Source organism: Oryctolagus cuniculus, chromosome 5 (genome assembly GCF_051225735.1).
Source record: "Oryctolagus cuniculus isolate XC-2025 breed Fujian yellow rabbit chromosome 5, ASM5122573v1, whole genome shotgun sequence".
Classification (NCBI taxonomy): Eukaryota; Metazoa; Chordata; class Mammalia; order Lagomorpha; family Leporidae; genus Oryctolagus; species Oryctolagus cuniculus.
This window is the reverse complement of record NC_142871.1, coordinates 130,778,696-130,794,591: the sequence shown is the minus strand read 5'-3', so window position 1 is coordinate 130,794,591 and position 15,896 is coordinate 130,778,696. Positions and strand designations below refer to the sequence as shown.

The following is a 15,896-nucleotide window of genomic DNA, read 5'->3' as shown; positions in this document are numbered from 1 at the left end:
CCTCCCCTTTCCCGCTCTCTCTCCCCTTCCATTCATATCAAGATTCATTTTCAATTTTCTATATATACAGAAGATCAGTTTAGTATACATTAAGTAAAGATTTCAACAGTTTGCACCCACATAGAAACACAAAGTGAAAAATACTGTTTGAGTACTCGTTATAGCATTAAATCTCAATGTACAGCACATTAAGGACAGAGATCCTACGTGAGGAGTAAGTGCACAGTGACTTCTGTTGTTGACTTTACAAATTGACACTCCTGTTTATGGCATCAGTAATCTCCCTATGCTCCAGTCATGAGTTTCCAAGGCTATGGAAGCCTTTTGAGTTCTCTGACTCTTATCTTATTTAGACAAGGTCACAGTCAAAGTGGAGGTTCTCTCCTCCCTTCAGAGAAAGGCACCTCCTTCTTTGAAGACCTGTTCTTTCCACTGGGTAAACAGGTAATTTTGAAAGATAATATGGGGTTGACACTGTGGCGTAGCAGGTAAAGCCACTGCCTGCATTGCTGGCATCTCATATGGGCACCAATTCCAGTCCTAGCTGCTCCGTTTCTGATCCAGCTCTCTGCAATGGCTGGGAAAGCAGTAGAATACAGCCCAAGTCCTTGGACCCCTGCACCCGCATGGGAAACCTAGAAGAAGCTCCTGGCTCCTGGCTTTGGATCAGCACAGCTCCTGCCTTTGCAGCCATCTGGGGAGTGAAGGAGTGGATGGAAGACCTCTCTCTCTCTCTCTCTCTCTCTCTCTCTCTCTCTCATTCTCTCTCTCTCCCTCCCTCTCTCTCTCTCTGCCTCTGCCTCTTGGTGACACTGCCTTTCAAATAAATAAATAAATCTTTTAAAAAAGAAAGAAATATAATATGCAAATTCTTCTGAAGATTTTTCTTCTAGATACTGAGACTATATGAGGGTTCTTCAAAAAAAAAAAAATCATGGAAGAGTGCAATTCAAATAAAAGCTCCTTTTGGCATAAAGCCAATGTGAAATCCATGCGTATGAATGGTCTTCAAAAAGTTAATGAAAATGCATGGTATGAAAAAACTATGCATGATATCAAAAGTCTTTTGCATGAAAACAAAGCTACTCTTTTAAATCAGTTTTCCACAAATTTTCTGAAGTACCCTCATATTTAGAGGATATTTCTTGGTGGATTGATGGTTCTGTTGAGATGGGTAATTTAAATTGAACTCAAGGATGACCACTGAAGGAACAGATGCAAAACAAACAATCAGAAATCTCAAAAGTAAAAATAAGTAAACACAAATGTAAAAAAATTTTAAAGGAAGACCTTTTTGTTAGCTGAAGCTTCCTCCAAGGCAAGGATTTGTTCATAGAGAATAAACTTCACGCTAAAAAATCAAATGTTTACATTTTCGTTTTGTCTTCTGTTTCTAGAACAACGGAAACATGTTGTCTTTGGAAGTGAAACGGAAGAAGGTGAAAACACCGACTATGAGGCTAACATTGTGAATGAGGTTGATACTAATGAAAAAGAAGATGAATTTAAAAAGGTACTTATTGTGGAACTACTTTACACAGTTTCTCAGAATTATGATGGATAGGATTCTAGACACTGCACTGCTTCTTCCAGGCAGTTCTCCAACACTCTATCAGAGTGTACAAAAATGCAATTTTCCATTTAACACTGTAGCATCAGGCAAGACCTAGCAATTCTTACAGTGATGCGATTCTACAGTTATCTTCCCCTAATGTGATTCGTCTTGTTTTCTTATATAGTAAATGCCACTTCTGGGATGATAGTGCCAGTGCATTTGATTCACAGTGGAGAACATTGTTTCCAGTCACTGTGTTTAATCAAATTATCTATGTCGCAAGCCCAGATTCTGACTCATGTGGAGCCCAGGGAATCTGCCTTTTTTTTTTTTTTTTTTTAAGATTTTATTTTAACTTATTTGAAAGGCAGAATGACAGCAAGAGACACAGAAAGAAATCTTCCAACCATTGTTTCACTCCCTAAATGGTGACAAGGGCCGGGGCTGGGCCAGGCCGAAGCCAGAAGCTTGGAACTCCTTTTGGGTCCCTTGTGTGGGTGGCAGGGGCCCAAGTACTTGGGCCGTCTTCTGCTGCAGGGGTGCTGGTCTCGCAGATGGTGTCTTAACCCACTGTGCTACAACATTGGTCCTGGGATCTGTCTTTTGAACTAGTGCTTTTCTCTCCCCAAAAAACCCTGGGTGGGCAGTTTCCCCATGTACTGAAATGTGTTGAGTGAAGATTGCAAAGGAAACGTGCATGGGGTTTCTGTCTTCTTGGGCCTCACCTTTCTGGTCATACATCAGCTCTGAATACCTCTTCCACATTTGCACAAATTCCTGCTTTCTCCTCCTGTTGGTTTTCCTTTAATTCCTTGTATCCTTCTTCCTTTCATTCTTTCTGTGTTTTACCCACCTTTACAAACTCTCTGACCTAAACAGCACATCATTTTCCACTATTGTCCTCTTGCTCGAGGATGGCTTCACCAGTTGACTGGGTAGCACCTTGCTGTGGAGTCCAGATCTTAGTCTTAGACGTCTCTGTTCCATGCATCAGGTGGCCACTGTCAACTGCACCCTATCTGAGCGGTACCTCTGTTCAGTTGCATCCCTTTTGGCACTGGCTGGGGACCCTAGAAAAAGACAGAGTTCCATCTCCAACTGGGGGACCATGTGCAGTTGTATTTAGTGCAGCCTCTGCTCTGCCATCTTGCACCTTGCTGCCAGAATGCAATCTCTCACATGAAAGTCTGATTCTGTCATGGTCTGTGCTTTAGCTTGATAATTCCCCAGGCCAGAACATAACCCCTCACCCACTGAAAAGCTTGATACCCCTCTTTATTCATGTTTGATACCCCCTCCTCTGACCCAACTCAACTCGACTTGCCCGCCCAGTCTCAGAGATACAGGGTTCTAGAGCGATGAAGAACAGGATGACCAGAGCTTGGTCCTGGGTGTGTGCAAGCAAAACAGGATGCAGAGATATCTGCCTGCCAGGCTCATCCTCTGTCCTGTGCTCTGGCCAATAAACTGGGCTGCTCCTCCCAAGGGAGAGGATGGGCGTGTGTGTGTGTGTGTGTGTGTGTGTGTGACAACCCATGGTCCCAGAGGCCAGGCAGCTTCCCATTTTTCTGGATATTGTGCATTTTAAAGTATGTTTGTCCACCAAGTGGTGCTTCTGGAAGGTGAAGACTGATTATCCTCTTGTGCAGACACGCTTGCATTGAGAAATCGATGAGCAAGCCAGGATTATTTTGAAGGAATTGCTTTTGAATTTTGGCTTTTGAGTTAGTATAAACATCACAAGGGTGTTTATGCATGCATACTTGATCATATATTGTTTGTGTAAGGAAAACCAGTTAAGTAATTTAGGGCTGAATTTATTTCTTCATTATCATTGAATTTATATGGTTTATTATTTTTCACTTGACACAGGTCACTTCTAATATTGTATTAGCTGTTAGAGGACTTTTTAGGGGAGATACAAAATGTAATACAATTTCTTATTACAGGAATGTAAAGAAGTCTACGCTTTTTTCTCTCATCAATTACTAGACAGTCTTCAAAAAGCCACACGCTTATCCTTGGACACAATGAAAAGAAGAATATTTGTTGCAAGGCAAGTTGAAAATACGCTAAATACAGCTTATAACACCACCTATAATAATTAATGCTATCAGCACCTCTTATTTTTATTAATTTATTTTTTTACAATTTATTAAGTTCACTGTCCTGAACTTGGTGTTTATCATTGTCTTGATTTTCTTTACAGTTTACCACACATTTGTATCCATAATCAATTTATCATTCATTAATTTTGTCTGTATCTGAACTGTGCTTAGCAGTATGTTTTTCAGATTAGTCTGTGTTGATATAATTATTTTCACCTCTGTTTAATTGGAGTATATATAATCTGTTCATTAATTCTTCTTGTGGCTTGGATCACTTCTATTTGGCCTCGTATAAATAATGCCTCTGTGAGTATTCTTGTCACCATCCCCTTGGCTGCACATGTCAAGATTGGATTTGTGGCTCCTAGGGTACCTACATACCTCATTTTACCAAGCAATGCCTAGTACAAGAATGTCCATGCGTCCTCCTTCTTGAAAACAGTATTATTCAATTAAAAAAGAATTCTTACCAACATGGGGTATATGAAATAGCATCTCACTGGGATTTAAATTCTCATTTTCCTCGTTAGTATGAGATTGAATATATTTTCATGTTTGTGACTATTTATCTTTTCCTTAGCATTTGTGTTCATTTTTTCTTTTGGATTGTATTAATTCATAATATAGCAAATATCTTCTCCATGTTGTATCTTATATTTTCATTTTCTTTATTAGTTTTTATTTTTCTTTGCTGAATTTAAAAGAAATTCAAATGTATTAGTCCTTTGCTCAAAATATTCAAATTTATTTTTTATCCTGGTGATTTGCAATTTTTAAGTCTGTTTAAATAAACTTAAATGCTTGTAGTTCTTCTTTTTAGAGATTTATTCCACATGGTGTTTACTTTTATGTTTGGTGTGAGGTAGGATACTAATGTGTGTGTGTGTGTGTGTGTGCGTGTGTGTGTGTGTATGCAGTGCTACTTAAGGTGATTGTCATTCTATGAGTCTGCTGTATGGACTGCTTCCCTTATTGGAGCCTTCACTCCTTTTTAGTTCTGTCTGTTATTATTACCAAACACTTATCCTATTTATATGATCACTTTAACACTTGATCCTATCCATATGATCTTTATAACACTTAGAATGCTAATTTTACCACCAAGCTTAATAAGGGGGTTTGGGGTCCTATGGCAAGGTTTTTTTTTTTTTTTTTTTTTTTTTTAACAGACAGAGTAGACAGTGAGAGAGAGATAGAGAGAAAGGTCTTCGTTTGCCGTTGGTTCACCCTCCAATGGCCGTCGTGGCCGGCGCGCTGTGGCTGGCGCACCGCACCGATCCGAAGGCAGGAGCCAGGTGCTTCTCCTGGTCTCCCATGGGGTGCAGGGCCCAAGCACTTGGGCCATCCTCCACTGCACTCCCTGGCCACAGCAGAGAGCTGGCCTGGAAGAGGGGCAACCGGGACTAGAACCCGGTGTGCCGGCGCCGCAAGGCGGAGGATTAGCCTAGTGAGCCGCGGTGCCGGCCCCTATGGCAAGTTTTTAAGCTGTGCCCTTAGAAGTAATTCCAAAGGAATGTGTGCAGAACTATACTGCTTTACAGTTACAGACTTTGTACATTTCACAATTACAGCTTCAGGCTCATGGTGATTCTTCCTCCATGCCCACCCTTCCACCCAAACTCCGGCCCCCTCTTCCACTTCCCTATCTTATTCTGACTCTTACTTTTAACTAAGATCTATTTTCTGAACTCTCTTATGGGTAGTATCTCTGTATCTATTCTAAAGATTGTATCATCTATTGCACATTAAATATTTCAGTAAGTACTTTTTCCCCTTATCCTTCATGTATTGTATTATTTATGCCTTTTATTTTAGCAAGTTCTCTATTAAAATTTTTTTTGGAAGATAACCTTCTTTTATCTCTTTGAACATTACCAATATACTTAATTGAGTTTGTCATACTCCTGTACATTGAATTTTATCTGGAGTGAGTTCCTGTTTTAATTTTTGATTTCTTTGGCTCTCTTCCTTACTCTAAGACTTATTCATGCCTTTTGAGATTTTAGTGTGCGAGCCCTTCTTTGAGCCAGAGCATGTGTGTGTTTGTGTGTGTGTGTGTGTGTGTGTGTGTTGCTTTCTCTTTCTCAGCGTTCTTACCTGAAAGTTTGACTTTCGCCTCCAAGTAACCTTGGGAGCCTCCAGTACAGAGCCGGGTCTCATTTGTTCAGTTACTGCCCCCCAGCGAGGTTCTGGGGGATATGACAGGTTCAGTGGGGGAGCGCCCAGGTGGCCAAAGCTGTGGATTTGCTTCTTTCACGCCCCAGGCTACGGCTTTAGGAAGAGCCCAGCTTAGGCAGGAGATTGACAAATTTTGGCTTGCTGTTTTGCCTCTTTTTGTAAGTGGAGGAGCATCGTGGTTTTCGGCTTCAAGCAGTGGGCCTGGCCAAGGCTCACACCGCACATGAAATAGTGCCCACAGGAGCCAGCCTCCCCATGGACACTGCCTCTTTCCTGGCCAGCCTGTTCTTGTTCTTGTGGTTCTTTCTGGTTCATGGAGGTGTTTAACTTGTCTGTGAGCCCTGTTTGGTCCTCTGTAATCTGTCCGTGATTGAGACATGTTTGAAGCATGAACTCACTTAGCTGTGTTAAGGAACGAGTACTACAGTATCTGAGTCGTTTTCTGAAACGGTATCCATGAAGGGGAGGCACCAGATCCTCACTGTCCAACGTGCTTCTCTCTTATCCTCACCAACAAATGCCGGTTTGGTCTTCTTGAGCCACGATCCCTTTCAATGCTGCTTACAGATGCTGTTCTGATGCTTCTTTTGTCTAAATTTTCAGGTGAGAGCTCTGTCACTAATCGGATTTCCCTAAGTAGCAGCTTGTCGTTTGGTTAATGCTTACGGGATTTCTCTTTTATTCTTGAATTCAAAGATTATATGTTGAGATGTAGGTCTTTTTTTCCTCATTAATGCTGTGAGGCACGCAAAATCTTTTCAAGATTAAAAAATGAGACTATTCTCGGCTGGCGCTGTGGTGTAGCGGGTAAAGCCACCGCCTGCAGTGCCGGCATCCCATATGGGCGCTGATTCAAGTCCTGGCTGCTCCACTTCTAATCCAGCTCTCTGCTGTGGCCTGGGAAAGCAGTGGAAGATGGCCCAAGTCCTCAGCCCCTGCACTTGCGTGGGAGACACAGAAGAAGCTCCTGGCTCCTGGCTTCGGGTCGGCCAGCTCTGGCCATTGCAGCCAACTGGGGAGTGGACCAGCAGATAGACTTCTCTCTCTCTCTCTCTCTCTGCCTCTTCTTCTCTCTCTGTGTATCTCTGATTTTCAAATAAATAAATAAATCTATTAAAAAATGAGACTATTATAAGGAGGAGTGCAGTGCTTTTATTTGCCATGTTTATGTTGGAGTCACACACTGGATGCAGGTGGCCAGGCATCTCTGAGCTGAGTAGGGTTACTTACCCTCTCCCTGCCTTGGTTTCCTCATCTACAAAATGGTTATGATAATTATAGGATCTGCCTCCCAATGGTGACTTGAGGATGACACATGTTAACTACTGGAAAGTACTTGGAAAATGCCTGGCATACACTAAGCATTGAATAAATGTTAAGTTTCTTTATCCTTCCTCTTACCTTTTCAGAATACAATTTCTGTCTTTTTATATTTTTCATGTGAATTTTTAGAGAATACATTAGCTGATTCTCTAGTTTGCCAGCTCAGTTACTTAATCAAGAAATATGTTTTTCACTGCCTCTATTAGTTCAGCTGTTTGTTTGTATGTATATTTAAAATTTTATTTTCAATTTATTTGAAAGGCAGAGAGTCAGAGACAGAGGAACAGGTATCTTCCATCTGCTGGCTCACTCTCACAATGCCCACAATAGCCAGGACTGTGCAAGGCTGAAGCCAGGAGCCCATAATCCCATCTGGGTATCCCATGTGGGTGGTAGAAACTCAAGTACTTGAGCTATCATTTACTGCCTCCCAGGGTGTGCATCAGCAGGAAGTTGGCTTGGAAGCAGAGGAGCCAAGACTCAAAACTATGCATACCAATATGGGAGATGAATGTCACAAACAGCATCTTAATTGCTGGTCACAAATGCTGCCCTGTTTGTTTAGATGGTATGAAACTTCCTTATTCTCAGATTGCGCCCCTAGTAGTACAGTTTCATGACTGTTTCTACGCTGTTTCATGACTGCATCTCAAATTACTGGGTGGGGGGTGGGGGGGTGGGAGGCTGTGAATTAGAGGGCATTCATTTGTTTGCTTGCTTTTAGTTGAAGGAATTCCGTATGATGTTTGGGAGTCATTGCCTCTGAGTGCTAAAAGTTGGTTTTCCACTTTTGAACTGTGGTGTCTTTGTGTTTCTTGTGATTTTCCCCATCCTGTCTTTGGACTTACAAACAGTTGAGCAGTCTGTTAGTAATGACAGCATTTCTTGTGTTCCCAGAGGAAATGAGAATTGAAAGTTATATTTGTGATAATTCTCTCTGGAGTTGGGGTGGAGGTTGAGACAGAGAGAGAAAGCCAGGCTAATCTGCAGCTGCAGGTGTGTGCTTCATTACTGGGCTCCTGTGTCTGTGCACAAGGGATACTGTCAGGAGCTGTCTGGGGAAGACTTTGACCACAAACCCCTGTTTGATCTTGTAAAGAAATATATATAGAAGAGTACATGAAAGTATATAAGGATACTTCAAAAGAGCTAGTGGAAAAATGGCATTAAAACATAAGTTTAGGGACTGGTATCGTGGCGTTGCTGGTAAAGCCACTGCCTTTGACACCACCCCCTGCAACCATCCTGGTTGCTCCACTTCTGATGCAGCTCCCTGCTAATGCACCTGGGTAAAGCAGCAGAAGATGGCCCAAGGACTTGGGCCCCTGCACCTCCATGGGACACCCAGATGAAGCTCCTGGCTCTTGGCTTAAAAAAAAAACACCCCAAAGTTTATTTTGGTTTGTGTGAAAAATGTTGAAATCCATGCAGTCTTCTCACAATATGCATTCTCCATGCGCTCTCTGAAGACCCACGTCTGTTTTTAGTTGGTGAGCTCATCCTGCACAGTTATGGGACTGAGAGCAAAGGATGCCCTTATATGAACATTGTTAAGTGGTTATCACCGAGAGAGAACAATATTAAAATACTAGAGAGTGTTTGTGAGACCAGTATTTGGCTTCTGATGATATTAAGTCATTGTGTTTTCTGAGTTCTCTGCATTTATGCTTCTGTTATAGATAACATTCTCTTCATGTAACTTGGTATTTTAAAAATGGCCTCTAATTTTAGGTTTGAAACTTGTACAGCAAACTAGTTATGAAATTTTAGGAGAGGGTTCATGAGCTAAATGTCCTTTTTATTACAGCTATTATGGATGGAAGCGGTCAGATGATATCATTTCCTTTATAAAAACTGAAGTACATTTGGCAATTCCCAATGTGGTAAGTGTTACTAAACAAAATGATATTTTGGTAATATATGTAAGAAGTATAATGTTAGAACTGAACTTTTCCTTTAGAATAATGTCTTGGTGCTATGTATTTTTCTTTTTTTCATTTCTCCTCAGTACTTAACAATCAACGTGTCACCATTTATATCTGTTATCAAATAATTGCTTTTGGGCAGGATTTTGGCCTAGCAGTTAAAATGCCGGTTAAAACCCCCTCATCCCTTATCCCAGTGCCTGGGTTCAGAATCTTGTTCTATTCCTGCTAATGCAGACCCTGGGAGGCAGTGGTAATGGCTCAAGTTCCTGGCCTCCTGCCACCTGTGTGAGAGATCAGAATTGAGTTCCCAGCTCCTGGCTTCAGCCCCTAGCTGGAATTTTTGTAGGCGTTTGGGGAGTAAACCAGCAAATAAACATTATAAAAATTAAATTTAAAAAATTACTTCTGCCTAGCTCATGACACATTGAATGCTTTTGTAAGAGATGAATTAAGTATCTGTTCTGCCATAATTAGCAAATACCCTACAAGTTACCTTGCTTTTTCTTACCTGAGACATTAAATTACCTAAACAAAATCATCATAGAATTTCAAACCTCTACCACCGAAACTCTAAGGGGCTGGTGTTGTGACACAGCACAGTAATCTGCTATCTATAATGCCTGCGTATTGGAGAGCCAGTTCAAGTCCCTACTGCTCTGCTTCCGATCCAACTCCCTGCTAATGAGCCTGGGAAAGCTGTGGAAGATGGCCCAAGTTCTTGGTCCCTGCCTGGTAGACCAGGATGGGAGTTTCTGGCTCCTGGCTTCAGCCTGGATCAGCCCTGGCCATTGTGGCCATTTGGGGAATGAACCAACAGAGGAAAGATTCTCTCTCTCTGTCTCTTTTAAATACATAATCATTCTCTTCCTGCTCCTCCTCCTCCTCATCTTTCTTCTGCTTTCTCTTCCTCTTTCTTCTTCTTCTTGCTTTTTCTCCTCCTTTTCCTCCTCTCCTTCCCCCCTTCCTCCTCTTCTTCTTCCTCTTCCTCCTCTCCTTCCTCCTCTCTTTCCTTTATAAAAGAATGGCCAAATAGAAAGGAAGCAGGAACCTGTCCCTGAGTCCTGTGAGTCCCCCCGGCCCTCCTGCAGCCCTTATCTCTACAACTGCCCCAGCTGTGATGGGCCAAGGACTGAAACCTGGCAGGAACAACCTGTGACTCGCCTAGCACCACAGTCACACTGTCTGACCTCCTGAAAGATAGCTCCTTAGCCTATCGGGCATACATCAAAGGGCTGAGGGCAGAATCTCGGTGCCACAATCTCTTTGGTTATTTTGCCGCATGGACACCTGACACATAATACAGTACTGCATCCAGCTCTCCTCACAGGGAAAAGGGGACAGGTACCAAGCCTGACCTGTTGGCCCACAGGAGTGGATAGAAGGGAAGGATTTCAGGCTGGAGAAAGTCCGCAGCCCAGCCTCCACAAGCATCCTCCTCAAAGCTGCCTTCCTCTGGGCCGGCCAGGATTTTCTCCTCGGTGGGCAATGGGGTTGGCAAGAGTTGGCAGGGTGGATTGTATGTGTTGGCAATAACATGCAGTTGTTTCTCCTTCCACAGGTAATGGTTCCTAGTTTGGATGACATTCAGCAAGCCATTAACCGTATGATCCAGTTAACCCTGGAGGTCAGCAGAGGAGTGGCTCACTGGGGACAACAGCACATTCGGCACATCAAGTCAGCTGTTAACAGCCCCACCCGCACCACCACTGACTTGACCCACGCAAGCACAGGAAAACCACTGAAGAAGGAAGAAAGTAAGCATGTTAAATCTCATAGATTCTTAGAATTATAATGATCAATAAATGGTGATTCTTCCTGGGTTTGAAAACACATAGATTGTTTAGAGATATTTTTATATGTTTATTTGGTAAATTCTGCATTAAAAATAATAGCGTTCTCCATCTTCCATCTAAAACAGCACTGAGGGGTGGACATTTAGCTTTGTGTTTAAAACACCTGTGTACCATATCAGAGTACTCGGGTTCAATAACTTGCTCTAGTTCTGATACTGATACTTGGGCATAGCAGGTGATGGCTCAAGTGATTGGATCCTTGCCACCCATGTGGGAGACCTGGATTGATTTCCTGGCTCCTGGCTTCAACCTTGGCCCAGTTCTAGTTGTTGTAGCATTTGGGGAGTGAACAAATGGATGGGAACTTATTTTTTCTTTATCTCTATTTCTATCTCCCTATCCCCCTCCCTCTTAAAAAAAAACAAAAACAAAGCACATATATTTATTTAAAAAATTAAGATATAACATGTAGAAATTTTACTTTTTTGGTCATAGGAGAACAAGGGTTTTAGTCACTATTGTATCATAAAGTTAAAAAATAAAATAAATCTTAGCATTAATTTTATTTTCAGAATTGTATTTGGTTTAATGGATGTAGCTTGAATTTTCTTAGCTGCATTATGAGTACTTGTAATAGCCCAGATTGCTAATGACTCGAATGTCTAGAAACTAATGAATAGATAGCTATAATGTAGAATATCTATAGAATGGAATCCTCCTCAGCGAGAGGAGTGAACTTCCAAGGCATGGAATGACTTTAATTAGTTAATTAATTCAATACCTTGTGTTTTCTTTTGTTGTAATGTTGATTACATACAACACAAAGTAAATGAGCAAATGAGTGATCTGGTCTTAGAGGGCACATGATAAATTCAGCAGATAGGAATCAGCTTCAGCATTGCCATGCAGGAACGTGGGCCCCACACTGCCAGGGCACAGCATTTTCAAAGAGAAGCTGGAAACCTGGAATTTCATGTGACATCTCATAGTTTTTCATTGTTAGCAGCTGTTTTGAGAAAATAACGTGCTGTATGGGCCAAAGTGTCTGTGCCAAACTTTTGGGGGCTTGATGGAGAATGAGAATTTTTTTACAGAGGCAGAGATAGGATCAGATTTTTGTTTTGGCAAGATGATTGTGGTAGCAATTAATAGTCATTGAAGGAGGCCTGGATACCAGATGCTGAGCTGAAGATAATTACAAGTTGTCTTGTGTCTTTTTGAAGATTAAATAACTGGTCTGGGATCATTTGAGTAACAAATGTGGTATCCTTTTATTTTTTAAAAAGTTATTTGTTTGAAAGGCAGAGAGAGAAGGAGATGGGGAAAAGGGGGTGGGGGAAGAGAGAGAGAGAGAGAGAGAGAGATTCCATTTGCTGGCTCACCCCTCAAATGCTTGTGGCAGGCAGGGCTGAACCAGACCAAAGCTAGGAGCCAAACTCTATCCAGTTCTGCCATGTGGGTGGCAGGAACTCAGGCACTTGGATCTCATCATCTGCTGCCTCCCAGGCGGCCCAGCAGGAAGCTAGATCAGAAGTGGAGCAGGACTTGATTCCAGGCATCCCAAGTAGCAGCTTAACCTGCTGTGCCACAAGCCTGCCCTGAGCTCTGATTTAAGCACCGTGCTGTTCCATAGAATAGCTAGTTCAGTTCACTTATCCTTGAAGGACTTTACAGATTCTTCTTTTGCTTTAATCAGTGCAGTTCAGTTCTCCCCTCTGAATAACACAGATTTTCCAGATTAAAGAAATCTAGGCCTCAAAGTCTGACACGATTAGTTTATAAAGAATAAGTAAAGATAGCAAGAGAACAGGTCTTAATTATTTGGAGAGAGAGTCTTTAAGAAAAAATAATCAAAAATCTACAAATGTGAGAACTGCTAATAATTTATAGTTGAATATGGAAGTTACTATAACATAAAACCATCTGTTTCCAGGATCTTTTGAAGAAGTTATTCCTGCAAGGAAGCTGAAGAATTTTTTCCCGGGTGTGGCAGAACACAAAGACATTTCTAAGTTGGTCCTCCTCCTTTCCTCCTCTGTGAATTCTCTAAGAAAGGCGGTACACGAAGCCCTGCAGGACTTTCAGAAATACAAGAGTCTCTGGACAGAGGACCGGGACGTGAAAGTGAAGGTGCATTCCCACTACGTGTGCTGTCGTCTGTGTTTTATTTATCTGAGAGAGAAAGAGAGAGGGAGGGAGGGCTGGGCCAGACCGTAGCTGGGAGCCTGGAACTGGGTCTACCACATGGGCAACATGGACCCAGTACTTGAGTTATCATCTGCGGCCTCACAGGCCGAGCGTTAGTGGGAGGCTGGATGCAGAAGCAGAGGAGCCAGAATTCAAACCAAGCACACCGAAACGGAATGCAGGTGCCCCAAGTCATGTCCTAACTGCTGAGCCAAATGGACACCCCATGTTTGTCTAACTCTTGAGGGGGTGAAAATATTAGTGACAGTGACAGGAACTCACGAGCAGAGGCCAAGAACCAGTAAATGCTGAACACCTGACACATTTCTAGCTGATGTAATTCTCAAACTAATATTCTGAAGCAACTGATGATAGTGGGCCTCAGACAGATTTTGTCTGATTCCCTTAAACAATCCTGAGTACTATGTGCTGGGCACTGCCTAGAGGCCAGGTATCCAAGCAGTATCCAAGCGACATAGACCTGGATGTGTGGATGTCTTTTGGTTGGAGACTCAGGAAACGTAAGAGCTCTCAATGACCATTCATGGTAGACTGTGAAATTCCCTCATGTAGCCTCCTGACCCAGGACTACCTGGGCATCCCATTCTTTACTGAGTCACTGCCCCCTAGCACAGACAAATATAAGAGTATATTATGCTATTTCAAAAAGTTTGTGGTGAAGTGGAAGTTAAAGTAGGAGTTTATGGGGCTTGTGTTTAGCCTGCTTGTCAAGGCACTCTTAACCCATATCAGAATACCTGAGTTCAATACCCAGCTCCAGATCCTGACTCCAGCTTCCTGCTAATGTAGACTGTGGGAGGCAGTGGTGACGACCCAAGTAATTAGGTCCCTGCCACTTGCTGGGAGACCTGGATTTAGTTCTTAGCTGCTGGCTTTGCTCAGCCCAAGCCTGGCCATTGCAGCCATTTGGAGAATAAATCAGCAAACGGAGGTTTTTTCTTTTTCTGCCTCTCAAATGAAAAAAAAAAATATATATATATATGTGTATATGTATATATGTGTTTATTTTGGCACAAAAACTTTTTGGTGGAGATTTTTTCCATGATATATGGAAAATGTGTATTATAAAAACTATGCATAGATTTAAAATTTTGTTTTATTTATTCATTTATTTGAAAGGCAGAGTGACAGAGAGAGAAGGAGAGATAGAGACATTTAGAGGGATCTTCCATTTGCTGGTTCACTCCCCAGATGTCCTCAGGTTCATTCCTCAAATGTCTGCAACAGCCAGAGCTGGACCTAGCCAAAGCTGGGAGCCTGGAACTCCATTAAGGTCTCCCTTACGGGCAGCAGGAACCCAAGTGCTTGGGCCAGATCTGCTGCCTCTGAGGCATATTGGTAAGAAGCTGGATTGGAAGTAGCAGCAGAGGTGAAACTCAGTCCCAGGACTCTGATATGGGATGTGGGTATTCTGAGTGGTGGCTTTACCCACTATGTCACAATGCCCACCCATCAAAATTTCTTTACACCAAATTAAGTCATGCTTTAAATTCCATTTTTCTTGTGGACTTCTTGAAGTACCCTCATATAAGCAAGTGAAGGTAATCTTCTGATTAAGTGTAGGCTTTCTACTGTTTCAAAACTGAAGAAAATGTGAATTATTTGTTCCCTTCCTGTAGGAATTTTTGGCTCACAACCCCTCGCTGACTGAAATCAGATCAGAAATTCTACACTATGCTACTTTTGAACAGGAGATTGATGAATTGAAGCCCGTGATTGTTGTAGGAGCACTTGAGTTGCACACAGGTATTTTTAAAATGTTTGTTATGTCAAGTATATGTATTTTCACATGAAATGTTGTTTTATTTAGCAAACAGTAATTAGGCTACTTTGGTATACTATTATAAGTGTTAAACCATTCTGGGCTACCAATATTCAGTATACACATGTACAAGTGCATACCCATACATGCACATTGCACAGGCCGATTCTGTAATTGACAGTCAGATAACTCAAATTACAGGTGAAATTCCCTTTTAGGTTACTACAAGAAGAGGAATGTGTACATGAGACAGGTGTTAAATGGTTTGAGCTCTCCAGAGAAGCTCATCCATTTGGGGCCAGAGTATCGAAGGATGAGACAACCTTGTAACGTTTGAAACACAAAGCCTTAGCTGTCTCTATTGCTTCCTGCAATAAAGAAAAACTCTGCTGGTCAGGCACAGTGTCTCCAATGGGGCAGATTGCTGATCCTACAGAGGGGGCTCAGAGACTGTGGATGTGAACAGGTAGCATCATCTGTAGAAGCATGATTGCCCCATTGAGACTGTTTGTTGATCCATTGGCACACAGAGGCGGGTTTCTTGGATTGTGTCCCTCCTGATTGGTTGACATTCAGAGGGGTGAGACTGACACTAATTGGCTTGCAAGAGTTTGAGAACCAAGGTGAACTGGTCTGTGGTTTGAGTTTAAAAACTAACTGTGGTGGCTAATTGTCACCATGGTTACAGAACACCAATCTTGTCCTAAGTTTGCGGGAAAATTTTATTTTCAGACGATATTTGAACAGCCTATATTACATCAGTTATCTACCTTAAGTAGATTTTCAAATCTCTCTTCAAGGAGTCAGTATAGCTGTGCATCTCAAATTTCACTCCTTGGCTTGCTTGACCTCTATTTCCCCTGCTGGTGATAATGACATATCAACCTTTTGAACGGATTTGTAGGAGATACTTAGCATAGTCCTCGGATAACAGTTGATGTGAAATAAATATTAAAGATTATTGTTACATGTACCAAAAAAAGAATTGAATGTGAAGAAGAATCACAAGTACTCAAGGGGATTATTTAGCTGGAAATTCAC

At 42.0% G+C, this 15,896-nt stretch overlaps 1 protein-coding gene across 3 annotated transcripts in view; it reads left to right on the top strand.

Annotated features, from left to right (window-relative positions):
* Positions 1-15,896, top strand: part of DNAH8 (dynein axonemal heavy chain 8) — a 336,932-nt gene that overhangs the window by 85,882 nt on the left and 235,154 nt on the right. The window contains exons 23-28 of one of the 3 annotated variants that reach the window (XM_089333967.1): positions 1,398-1,513; positions 3,505-3,610; positions 8,974-9,047; positions 10,651-10,846; positions 12,819-13,015; positions 14,713-14,839. In XM_089333967.1, the coding sequence (XP_089190093.1) occupies positions 1,398-1,513; positions 3,505-3,610; positions 8,974-9,047; positions 10,651-10,846; positions 12,819-13,015; positions 14,713-14,839 (816 nt within the window). Of the gene's footprint in view, positions 1-1,397; positions 1,514-3,504; positions 3,616-8,971; positions 9,048-10,650; positions 10,847-12,818; positions 13,016-14,712; positions 14,840-15,896 lie in introns of all 3 variants that reach the window. The other 2 variants (XM_089333968.1, XM_051854776.3) reach the window with 2 other exon arrangements.